A 12951-nucleotide genomic window follows, 5' to 3' on the forward strand; every position below is an offset into this window, starting at 1 on the left:
CAAAGTGATGGTAGTGATAGCGGTCATGCTCTGGAAGCAAGGAGTGTTAGTCTGTTCTTATTTGGATGAGTGACTAATTTGGGCAAAATCCCTCTCAGGACAAGGAGAAGGGCAACATCTCGGGTGTGCAGTTACTCAAGTATTGGGATGGTCATCAACTTTATCAATGTGGGGAAGGTATTTGTAACAAAGGAGAAAATGCAGAAGCTACAATTGCAGGTATGGGGTCTTCTCAAATCAAACCAATCCAAAGCCTGAGACTATCTTCACATTCTGGGTTCGATGGCAGTGGCCTTGAACTTGGTTCTGTGGGCCAGGGCTCACAAGTACCCATTACAGAGGTCTCTCCTGTGTTGGATAGCCCAGGCTCAACCTCTGGAGGGGTGCAGCTTTCTCTTTGTGGGGAGGCATGGTCCAGTATGTTGAATAGAGTGAACCTGGAGCCTTGAGTGGATTCAGGTGGTGATAAATGAAATTTTGAGTGATTTGGAGGCTCACGTACCAAGTGAAGTTGTTCAGGGCTGATGGTTGTTAGAGGAAGCAAGGTGACCCATGAACCATCTGGAGACAAAGGTTGTTGGCTGGTGGTTTGTGCTTTTCTCCTATTCGTAGCCTGGGTGTTGTCAGAAATGCAACCGCAGTAACATATATAAACCATCAAGGGGGCGCCAAGAATTAACAGCAGATTATGGGCTTTTCCTCCAGGAACATCTCCAAACCTTTTTTTAAACTTAGATATTTTAACTGCTGTTACTACATCCTCTGGCAATGAATTCTAGATCTTTCACTATTCATTGAATGAAAAAATATTTTCTCCTATTTGTTTTAAAAACCCTTTCTGGTAATATCTGAGGAAGATTTGGTGACACTTCATCATACAACAGTTTATCACGTGGTACTTTATCACCACAAACATTTCATCATGTGACATTTCATTACATGTTGATTGGTGTTTCCCAGTTCTGGGGACAAGGTATTGATGGGGATTCTACTTTTCTCCCTGCCTATTGAATAAATTAGAGGGAATCTACTTTTTGCTTCGATATAGAAATACTGGAGCGTGGCAAGCATTTGTAAAGGGGCATAACCCATATATCAGGACTGGTTTGGTAGCATTCAAGGAAAGAAAAATAGCAAGTAAAACCAAATTTCTCCTTATCGATGTGCTTTCTTTTAGCCAGATTGAGGGATGATGATTTTTAGTTGCCTGCATAATTGGCTCTGAAAATTGTTCTTTTGTATAATAGTGTGGTTATGACCCTTGTTGTATATGTGAAATGTATTCCTAGAATTGTTATATATATAATGTGATTTATTTTTGTTTTTGTATTCATGGATTTATTTTTTAACTTCAAGTTTGTTGGAGAAACTTGGAATCAAGTGTTCAGAAATAAGTTGTATTGTAGTTTGTCTGCGTTTTGCTCTGTGTCAAGCTAACTTGGATAGGAGAAAGATAAGATGGTAATTTTATAATGAGGCGTTTAGTTTAATAGGGAAGGAAGAGGCATATTTTGTAAAGGTACACACGTGCCTGTGCATCTTTATACTAGCACAAATCCTGCATCAATCACACCTAGATACTGTTAGTGCATACTATATAAAATGTGTAACATAGTAGATGACGGCAGAAAAAGACCTGCACGGTCCATCCAGTCTGCCCAAGAAGATAAATTCATATGTGCTACTTTTTTATTTGTACTGTCCTCTTCAGGGCACAGACCGTATAAGTCTGGCCAGCCCTATCCCCGCCTCCCAACCACCAGCTCTGGCACAGACTGTATTAGTCTGCCCAGCACTATCCTCGCCTCCCAACTACCAGTCCCACCTCCCACCACCAGCTCTGGCACAGACCGTATAAGTCTGCCCAGCACTATCCTTGCCTCCCACCACCGGCTCTGGCACAGACCGTATAAGTCTGCCCAGCACTATCCCCGCCGCCCAACCACCAGCCCCGGCACAGACCGTATAAGTCTGCCCAGCACTAGTCCCGCCCCCCCAACCACCAGCCCCGGCACAGACCGTACAAGTCTGCCCAGCACTAGCCCCGCCTCCCAACCACCAGCTCTGCCACCCATTCTAGGCTAAGCTGAGGATCCCTTCCTTCTGCACAGGATTCCTTTGTTTATCCCACGCATGTTTGAATTCCGTTACTGTTTTCATCTCCACCATCTCCCGCGGGAGGGCATTCCAAGCATCCACCACCCTCTCCGTGAAAAAATACTTCCTGACATTCTTCTTGAGTCTGCCCCCCTTCAATCTCATTTCATGCCCTCTCGTTCTACCGCCTTCCCATCTCCGGAAAAGGTTTGTTTGCGGATTAATACCTTTCAAATATTTGAACGTCTGTATCATATCACCCCTGTTCCTCTTTTCCTCCAGGGTATACATGTTCAGGTCCGCAAGTCTCTCCCTATACGTCTTGTAACGTAAATCCCATACCATCCTCGTAGCTTTTCTTTGCACCGCTTCAATTCTTTTTACATCCTTAGCAAGATACGGCAGAACCCTTACTGCAAAGCATCCCACAGAATCTTTGGGTAGTGCTTAGCGAGCTGGTGGTTATAAATCTGTGGCTTTTGCACAATTTGTAAATTGTGACTCTGCCCTAACTCCTACCCTGAGCAGGCCTACTCTACAAATAAGTGCCATCTTGCACCGCATGTACATCTTAAGTGTGACCTAATTTTATAAAAGATGGTTTATGCGTGGGATATGTTTATAAAATTATCACCTTATGTAATTCATCAAAACCATAAATACAACTACTAGATGTAGAAAATACTTTGCATGGCTATTTATAAAAATCTATGAGTTGAAACAACTTTTTTAAAGAACTTTTTTTCCTGGAACATAACATGGCTAGCTTGTAAAGCAAGATGGTTCCATTAAGACTGGTATTCAAATTTGAGACCAAGTTATAAACGGCCTCAACAAAGAACCCACAGTCTATATGCATTCACCTAATGGTATATTGTAGTGAAAAAATGTTATATATAAAATTTGTGTGCTCAGAGTGTAATACTAAACAGCCACAAATTCAACGCTCTTCACCGTTCAGTCATTGCACACCTTGTCCACAGTGTCAATAGTTAAACATATTCAAAAACTGTGCACCATACAAAAATAATATAACATCACTAGTCCACAATGGCACATAGAACTTCAAAAACAATCACAGCTTATCTTGAAGCAGGGACACAGATTGCGTTTTGCAAAAGGCTTCTTCAGGGAACCCAAATTAAATGAGTATAAAACTTCATATAGAACCAGGGCTTTTTTTGAGGGGGTACTGAGTACCGGCATCTTTTCCATTGTCTGCTAAAATTGACCTATAAGTACATAAGTAATGCCACACTGGGAAAAGACCAAAGGTCCATCGAGCCCAGCATCCTGTCCACGACAGCGGCCAATCCAGGCCAAGGGCACCTGGCAAGCTTCCCAAACGTACAAACATTCTATACATGTTATTCCTGGAATTGTGGATTTTTCCCATTTAGTAGTGGTTTATGGACTTGTCCTTTAGGAAGCCATCTAACCCCTTTTTAAACTCTGCGAAGCTAACCGCCTTCACCACGTTCTCCGGCAACGAATTCCAGAGTTTAATTATGCGTTGGGTGAAGAAAAATTTTCTCTGTTTTAAATTTACCACACTGTAGTTTCATCGTATGCCCCCTAGTCCTAGTATTTTTGGAAAGCGTGAACAGACGCTTTACATCCACCCGTTCCACTCCACTCATTATTTTATATACCTCTATCATGTCTCCCCTCAGCCGTCTCTTCTCCAAACTGAAAAGCTCTAGCCTCCTTAGTCTTTCTTCATAGGGAAGTCGTCCCATCCCAGCTATCATTTTAGTCGCCCTTCGCTGCACCTTTTCCAATTCTACTATATCTTTCTTGAGATGCGGCGACCAGAATTGAACACAATACTTAAGGTGCGGTCGCACCATGGAGTGATACAATGGCATTATAACATCCTCACACCTGTTTTCCATACCTTTCCTAATAATACCCAACATTCTATTCGCTTTCCTAGCCGCAGCAGCACACTGAGCAGGAGGTTTCAGTGTATTATCGACGACACCCAGATCCCTTTCTTGGTCCGTAACTCCTAACGTGGAGCCTTGCATGACGTAGCTATAATTCGGGTTCTTTTTTCCCACGTGCATCACTTTGCACTTGCTCACATTAAACGTCATCTGCCATTTAGCCACTCAGTCACCCAGTCTCGTAAGGTCCTTCTGTAATTTTTCACAATCCTGTCGCGAGTTAACGACTTTGAATAACTTTGTGTCATCAGCAAATTTAATTACCTCGCTAGTTACTCCCATCTCTAAATCATTTATAAATATATTAAAAAGCAGCGGTCCTAGCACAGACCCCTGGGGAACTCCACTAACTACCCTTCTACATTGTGAATACTGCCCATTTAATCCCACTCTCTGTTTCCTATCCTTCAACCAGTTTTTAATCCACAATAGGACATTTCCTCCTATCCCATGACCCTCCAATTTCCTCTGTAGCCTTTCATGAGGTACCTTGTCAAACGCCTTTTGAAAATCCAGATACACAGTATCAACTGGTTCTCCATTGTCCACATGTTTGTTTACTCCTTCAAAGAATTGAAGTGAATTGGTCATGCAAGATTTCCACACACAAAAGCCGTGCTGACTTGGTCTCAGTAATCCATGTCTTCGGATGTGCTCTGTAATTTTGTTTTTAATAATAGCCTCTACCATTTTCCCCGGCACCGACCCCCATGGACCCCAAGTTTTAATGACAGAGCTCAGGCTCTACTCACCAATTCCATCTTGTCATTGATTCTGTGACTGGTTCTAGGGGGCCTAGATATTTTGGAGTGGATCCCTCAGTGATCATGTCACTCATGAAGAGTGGCCTAGCATTTGAGTACTGGCACCTTTTTTGTTAGAAAAAAAACACACTGTATAGAACTGTCTGGTCTCTAGTTCTACATGACCTTTTCTACTCATTTTATTCGGGTTCCCTAAAGAAGCCTTTTGCAAAACATCCACATTGGGACCCAGGACCTGCTTCAAGATCAGTTCTGGTTGTTTTTGAAGTTTTATGTACCATTATGGACTAGTGATACTGTTATAATATTTTTGTGTGAAACATAGTGAAATATGTTTAAGTGTGGACACTGTGTGCAATAATTCGTGTTGAATTTATGAGTGTTTAGTATATAACCGTATTGGTCTCTTTTTATACTGAGCACACAAATTATATATAAAATATTTTCACTACGATCTACTATTAAGTAAACGCATGGGTTCTTTGTTGTACATTCTCTTAGTATTTTTGATAAACAATTATTCCCCTAAGCAAGTTTTTTGAGTTACAAACAGGGCAGGAGTAAGGCATAGGCAAGGAGGGGCCCCCTCAGATGTGCCCATTCAATGGTTCCCAAGGCAGACCTTTGCTGTGGTAAGTCCACTGCTGGCAGAAAGTGTAATTGTGTGGAGATTGGAGCAGAGGGAGGGGAAAACCAGAGCTACCACTTGCCACAGCAGGAGGAGTTGGTCAGTAGTACTTCTTACCTGCTGCTTCCTCCTCTGCCAGTTTTCCTGTGCAGTCCGAGCCAAGCAGGGCCCTGTTTGTTGAGCTCAACACACTTGTCAATGATCCACCAAAGGGTTAATCCTGCCCAGGTTATAAGTACAGGGATAATATCTATCTGGAGTACCATATACTATGTAGGTTTCTTATACTTTAAGAGATGAAGAATGGCAAAACAGTTATGAGGCTTGTTTTGGCAGTCGCTGACCAATAAATGTACCCTATATGTTTTTATACAGAAACATTCTCTTGCGCCTTTTCCTCATGTCGTTTTTACATACAAGTGGCAACAAAATGCAGAACTGTAATAATCTGACTGGATCATGACCCTCCAGAACTTCAAGGCCACCTTAGTGATCCCTTGCCTGCCCCATTCATCCCTCTGTAAAATAGGAAATCTAGGGTCTAGTGATGATGTTATTGGACATATCTGTTGCATTTCCTCTGTACACTCATATGCAAACGATGTTACCTACACCCATATACACTTCCTGAGGTGCTGACTTCAGGCATTTGCCCTGAAAACGGTGATGATGACAAGGCTGTGCTGGAGGGCCTGTTAACAATGACCTCAAACAACTTGAATATTTTTCATGGTTACGTATGTGACTTTGTGTTCTATCCAACTTCTTCAGAACATTCAGAGCGAAGATTTGAGCTTCGCAGGAGAGAAAAAGAAAAAGAGAAAGGAAGAAACGGCTACGGTTGCCAAGGTAATCTTATACATACAGTATCAGTTAGGACTGCTGGCTTGTAACCTGTGGCACAGCTACCATTGAGCGATCCTGACAAAAAGCCAGAGGCTGCTTTGCTAGCAGGGTCAGCTACTGGACTACCCTTATTTCAAATAAAAAAAAAAATGTTAGGGGCCAGCAGCACTGGGAGGAGGTCGGTACAGCACACACTACAATAAGTTGTAGCATTGTTACTGCACCATCTCCTGATCCCATTCTTCAATCTCTCCTTTTGCAGCCAGGCGGCAGGTAAATGCTTCATTCCCTACTACCATGGGCAGAAGATTTGTGATGAAAGCTATGAGATCTCACTGCTAATACTGCGAGATTTGGCCCCGCAGCTGCCAGAGATGAAGCGCTTTACCTGCTGCCTGGCTACATGGAGAGAACGGGGGTCTGCTGAAGTAAATGCAGTGTATGCCATGCTCGCCTCCTCCCAGCGTCCCAAACTTAAAAAGAAAAAAAGGGTCTTTGTGCAAAGGGGCAAGGAGTAGTCCCTGAACCTTACACTACACCCTATCCTCCACTGCCTTAGAAGCCCTTCTCAGACCAGGCACCCCCGTGCCCTCACTGCACACTTGACGCTTCTTTCCTTATTCCCCAACATACATACACACTCTGCCTCACACATCCCCACTTCTCGCCCACCCCCTACATTCATCTGACACCTGCTACGTAACATAGTAGATGATGGCAGAGAAAGACCTGTACGGTCCATCCAGTCTGCCCAACAAGATAAACTCATATGTGCTACTTTTATGTGTATACCTGACTTTGATTTGTATCTGCCATTTTCAGGGCATAGACCGTAGAAGTCTGCCCAGCACTAGCCCCGCCTCCCAATCTCCGCTAAGCTTCTATATACACTTCCACTGTACCCTTGACATACAAATCTTCTACTTCTGCACTTCAGACATGTCACCCACAGCAGACACCTCCCACACTTCCCCACTGTCTTGGATACCCTCTACACACCCCACACGTACACCCCTGCTCAGCAGACCAAATCCCTGGCCCCTTGCACATATTCCTCTCCCTAATATCCACCCACTCAATTTCTACACATGCCTGAACAACCCCTACTCCTTGACACAGACCTGCACAACCTCCTGCCCCTCACATGGTGTCATTGGAACCTATCTTAATTTTTCGTATAAGGGACCATTCAGTCCTAGTTGAGACTGTGTTTAACAGCCAGAATCCTGAGGTACTGATTTTTTAATTTGGGGGTGGGGGGGGGGGGTGTTCCCCTTCATTTTATGAGTAATAGGACACTGCTGGTGAGGAAAGAGGATGATAATCTGAGATGTCTCAAATCAGGCTCCCAAGTCCCATAAACATGTTTTTAATTTAAAACCTCAAGCTGATTTTTACACTTGTGCGATCACAGAGGAAGCTGCCAATCTTTTCTGATTTCAGAAAAGACACAAACTGTATTATTTTATTATTTTTTTTTTTGTTACATTTGTACCCCGCGCTTTCCCACTCATGGCAGGCTCAATGCGGCTTACATGGGGCAATGGAGGGTTAAGTGACTTGCCCAGAGTCACAAGGAGCTGCCTGTGCCTGAAGTGGGAATCCAACTCAGTTCCCCAGGACCAAAGTCCACCACTAGGCCACTCCTCCAAAGAAACAAAATGACATGGGGGGGGGGGGGGGGAGGGGGGGCGGCGGCAGCAGCAGCCAGATTCAGAATTCAGGTTTAATTTTGTGAATCTTGTCACGGAAGGTGTTGGCCAAAGTCTGAGCAGTAAAAACTTTTTTAGATACATTAAAAGCAGGAAACCGGCCAAAGAGTCGGTTGGGCCGCTGGACGAAAATGGTGTTAAAGGGGCGATCAAGGAGGACAAAGCCGTAGCGGAGAAATTAAACGAATTCTTTGCTTCGGTCTTCACCGAGGAGGATTTGGGGGGGACACCGGTGCCGGAAAGAATATTTGAAGCGGGGGAATCGGAGAAACTAAACAAATTCTCTGTAACCTTGGAGGATGTAATGGGTCAGTTCAGCAAGCTGAAGAGTAGTAAATCACCGGGACCTGATGGTATTCATCCCAGAGTATTAATAGAACTAAAAAATGAACTTGCGGAGCTACTGTTAGAAATATGCAATCTGTCCCTAAAATCGAGTGTAATACCGGAAGACTGGAGGGTAGCCAATGTTACTCCGATTTTTAAGAAGGGTTCCAGAGGAGATCCGGGAAATTATAGACCGGTGAGTCTGACGTCGGTGCCGGGCAAGATGGTGGAGGCTATTATTAAGAATAAAATTGCAGAGCATATACAAAAACATGGACTGATGAGACAAAGTCAGCACGGATTTAGTGAAGGGAAGTCTTGCCTCACCAATCTAATGCATTTTTTTGAGGGGGTAAGCAAACATGTGGACAATGGGGAGCCGGTTGATATTGTATATCTGGATTTTCAGAAGGCGTTTGACAAAGTGCCGCACGAAAGACTCCTGAAGAAATTGCAGAGTCATGGAATCGGAGGTAGGGTATTATTATGGATTAAGAACTGGTTGAAAGATAGGAAGCAGAGAGTAGGATTGCGTGGCCAGTATTCTCAGTGGAGGAGGGTAGTTAGTGGGGTCCCGCAGGGGTCTGTGCTGGGTCCGTTGCTTTTTAATGTATTTATAAATGACCTAGAGATGGGAATAACTAGTGAGGTAATTAAATTCGCCGATGACACAAAATTATTCAGGGTCGTCAAGTCGCAGGAGGAATGTGAACGATTACAGGAGGACCTTGCGAGACTGGGAGAATGGGCGTGCAAGTGGCAGATGAAGTTCAATGTTGACAAGTGCAAAGTGATGCATGTGGGTAAGAGGAACCCGAATTATAGCTACGTCTTGCAAGGTTCCGCGTTAGGAGTTACGGATCAAGAAAGGGATCTGGGTGTCGTCGTCGATGATGCGCTGAAACCTTCTGCTCAGTGTGCTGCTGCGGCTAGGAAAGCGAATAGAATGTTGGGTGTTATTAAGAAGGGTATGGAGTCCAGGTGTGCGGATGTTATAATGCCGTTGTATCGCTCCATGGTGCGACCGCACCTGGAGTATTGTGTTCAGTACTGGTCTCCGTATCTCAAAAAAGATATAGTAGAATTGGAAAAGGTACAGCGAAGGGCGACGAAAATGATAGTGGGGATGGACGACTTTCCTATGAAGAGAGGCTGAGAAGGCTAGGGCTTTTCAGCTTGGAGAAGAGACGGCTGAGGGGAGATATGATAGAAGTGTATAAAATAATGAGTGGAATGGATCGGGTGGATGTGAAGCGACTGTTCACGCTATCCAAAAATACTAGGACTAGAGGGCATGAGTTGAAGCTACAGTGTGGTAAATTTAAAACGAATCGGAGAAAATTTTTCTTCACCCAACGTGTAATTAGACTCTGGAATTCATTGCCGGAGAACGTGGTACGGGCGGTTAGCTTGACGGAGTTTAAAAAGGGGTTAGATAGATTCCTAAAGGACAAGTCCATAGACCGCTATTAAATGGACTGGAAAAATTCCTCATTTTTAGGTACAACTTGTCTGGAATGTTTTTACGTTTGGGGAGCGTGCCAGGTGCCCTTGACCTGGATTGGCCACTGTCGGTGACAGGATGCTGGGCTAGATGGACCTTTGGTCTTTCCCAGTATGGCACTACTTATGTACTTATGTACTTATGTACAGAGAATGAAGGGGGGATAGGATGTGGCATTTTGAAGTGAGTGGTGCATGGAAGACAGATGTTCTGTTATAACACCGTGTTTAATAGAGAAACAACAGTGAATGCATTACATCATACTGCAACTATGGTCTATTGCTCCCACTCACCAAGATGGCCATTGCTTATTCCTTCCATCCAACAGCTGATGGGTGTCGGAGGCAAGAGTGTGTGTTAGATAGACATAATTTTGCTTGGCAACTGTAATAGAATGAAAAAAGGTGAATATGAATTTGAAATGTATAACATAGGCACTGGAACAGAAGGAGCCAGATGTACCATGGCATCCCCAAAGTCTTGCTTCCATCTGTCAAGTTTTAAGTTTCTTTATTATTTGATATACCGCTCATCAAAATTTACTGAGCAGTTTACACATGCAATTACAAAAAAAAATAAAATAAAAAAGAAGACATCAAACAAAAAAGGTGCTTATTTTCTTACCCCCTTCCTCAGGGTGATGAAACGACAACTGGCATAAGAGCCATTGTAGCCAGCTGGCACAGGGCCTTAAGCATTTGTGCATGTTCTATGTTTCTGCTCCCTCTGAATCAGGAAGTTCAGAGGGGAGTGTAAGCTGGCAGGCCTTGAGCATGCACAGATGTTCAAGGCCTCATGCTGGCTGGCCACGATGCCTCTTCTGCCAATGTATCATCACTGTCTTGGGGTAGGGAGGTAAGAAAATAAACAGCTTGCGGAGGACGTGGAAGAAAGCTGAGAGATGCTGGAGACCATGGGGATAAGGATGGGGGGGGGGGGGGGAGAGATTTTGAACAGGGGAGGAGGGGATACTGGAGACCATGGGGGGGAGGAGGAGGGGTTGAGAGGTAGAGAAGGAGAAATATGCTGGATGCCATGGAGAGTATGGTGGGGGGAGGGGAGATCTTGGGCACCCTTAAACAAAAAGGCATTCGCTGCTCCCATATAAAGTTAGTATGGGAGGCGGATTTCAGCCAGAGGCAATCTACAGAATGTGTGCAGGAATGCAGAAAGAAAACCGTGGATGTGAGCTGAATTTAGGATGTGACATACTTTACATAATGGCGGAGACGGGCAACCCAAACGAGTATAGTGTTACAAGAAGAGGCTGCCTCATCACCAGTACTGAGGAGGGTGCAAGGGCCAGTAGCTTGAATATTCCTAAAAGTGCTGGTGGTGACTGGACAAGACTAGGGAGGAGGATGTTTGAGTGAAAAATTTCATAAGATGAACAGAAGTGGAGAGGCCTGAGAGAAAGCTGTTGGATGGAAGGAATAAGCAATGGCCATCTTGGTGAGTGGGAGCAATAGACCATAGTTGCAGTATGATGTAATGCATTCACTGTTCTTTCTCTATTAAACACAGTGTTATAACAGAACATCTCATATGTCTTCCATACACATACACCAATCTGCAGTATATCTAAAACCTGATCATGCAAGTTCTTTCTCAGCTTTCTTTCCATTTTCCCTATTTCATTTTGCAGGCCAAAGTGCTTCGTGAGACTAAGCCTATTCCCAACTTAATTTTTGCCATTGAGCAGTATGAAAAATTCCTTATCCAGCTATCCAAGAAATCCAAGGTAACCTACATCATATCTCTGCCTGTCTTGTTCTGGCTGCTCTCCCTTCATCGAGGCACCTAGCAGGAGCCAAGGCAGGTGAACTTTCTGCACTTATGTGCCAGTAGGGATTGGTGTATATTTTAAGTTTTAACATTTTTATTGATGACACTCTGAAAAATACATCATTGTACGCACATAACTGATGTGACATAGCACACTCTCAAAGAAGAGGATATTGAAGCAGTACAATCAACAATGCAGTTATGTTATCATTGGAGTAAAGTGTGGACTGGCATTCAGAAATACAAGAATGTCACCTTAAGAACAGCGCTCTCAGGATTGGGGGAAGGGGCTATCAGAGCACAGGCCCTAGGGCTTCCCCCAGGGGGCGTATAAGGCTTTGGTTAGAGGTTTTTGCATAGGCACTTCATAAAGGGTGTGGGGGGGAGGCTATGTAGAATGTGAGGCAAGTTGACATCTAACTTACTTGTTATGTGCACATTGTTATTTGATCTTTACAAAGCAGGTGTCACTTGAATGTTGCTAGTACTAGCCTTTTCACATCTGGAAGTTTGGGAATAGAGGGTGGATGGGAGGGAGGGATTGGTGTATATTTTATCAAATATATGTCTAAGGTCCAGTCCTGCCTATAAGTCTGGCAGGATTTAAGGAACGAAAATTAACAGTAAGTAAAATTTCACCATGGGAGTTTGATAAATTTAATGACTGTTTATTCAGGGTGAGCTCCTTTGTTTGGGTCTGTTGAAGTTTAAGAGAGAACCGGATTTCATTAATTTTTTTTTTTTTATGTGACTGCTGAAGGTGAACTTGATGCAGTATATGAAACTGAGCACGTCACGGGATTTCAGGATCAATGTGGCTACTCTCGATGCAGCTTTACAAGAACAGGAAGCAGAAGATGAAAATACAGAGAACGAGCCAAACAGCCAGGTCAGGACTACCCCCTACCTTAAGCTACAGCAACAAGTCACGAAATGGGGGAAACCCTTCAGGGCCACAAATATATATCTGGATTTGTCTTAGAATGCATTGCTGAGGGGGTTCTGCGTAGGTTTTATAAACAGATAGGAAATGTACTTTTCTTTTGCTTAATTTACTGTTTTGTGTGAGTCAGGAATGTTGGGCTGTTGGTGCAGTAAATGTATCGGGAAACATTCTTCAATGCTGCTGCTCCAGGCCTAGGTCTTTTCTGAGCAGGAACCATTTGAGTCTGCAGTAGCTCTCTGGATTGAGCCTAGGGCAGCAGCACAGAGAGGTTGTTTACTGGTAGTCTGGTGATTTTATAGCTTTGGGACTGCAACATTCAGCTGGACATCATTTTATTGGAGGCTTTATTGCAGATATTACCAGGCCTTTTTTTTATTCTTTCCAACCTAATGG

At 43.8% G+C, this 12951-nt stretch overlaps 1 protein-coding gene across 2 annotated transcripts in view; it reads left to right on the plus strand.

Moving 5' to 3' along the window:
* FANCI (FA complementation group I) overlaps window positions 1-12951 on the plus strand; it is a 188926-nt gene that overhangs the window by 173019 nt on the left and 2956 nt on the right. For both annotated transcript variants that reach the window (XM_030189691.1, XM_030189690.1), the window contains 3 exons: window positions 6210-6287; window positions 11473-11568; window positions 12373-12501. In XM_030189691.1, the coding sequence (XP_030045551.1) occupies window positions 6210-6287; window positions 11473-11568; window positions 12373-12501 (303 nt within the window). The remainder of the gene's footprint in view (window positions 1-6209; window positions 6288-11472; window positions 11569-12372; window positions 12502-12951) is intronic.

The sequence above is a fragment of the Microcaecilia unicolor genome, chromosome 1 (assembly GCF_901765095.1).
Source record: "Microcaecilia unicolor chromosome 1, aMicUni1.1, whole genome shotgun sequence".
Lineage (NCBI taxonomy): Eukaryota > Metazoa > Chordata > Amphibia > Gymnophiona > Siphonopidae > Microcaecilia > Microcaecilia unicolor.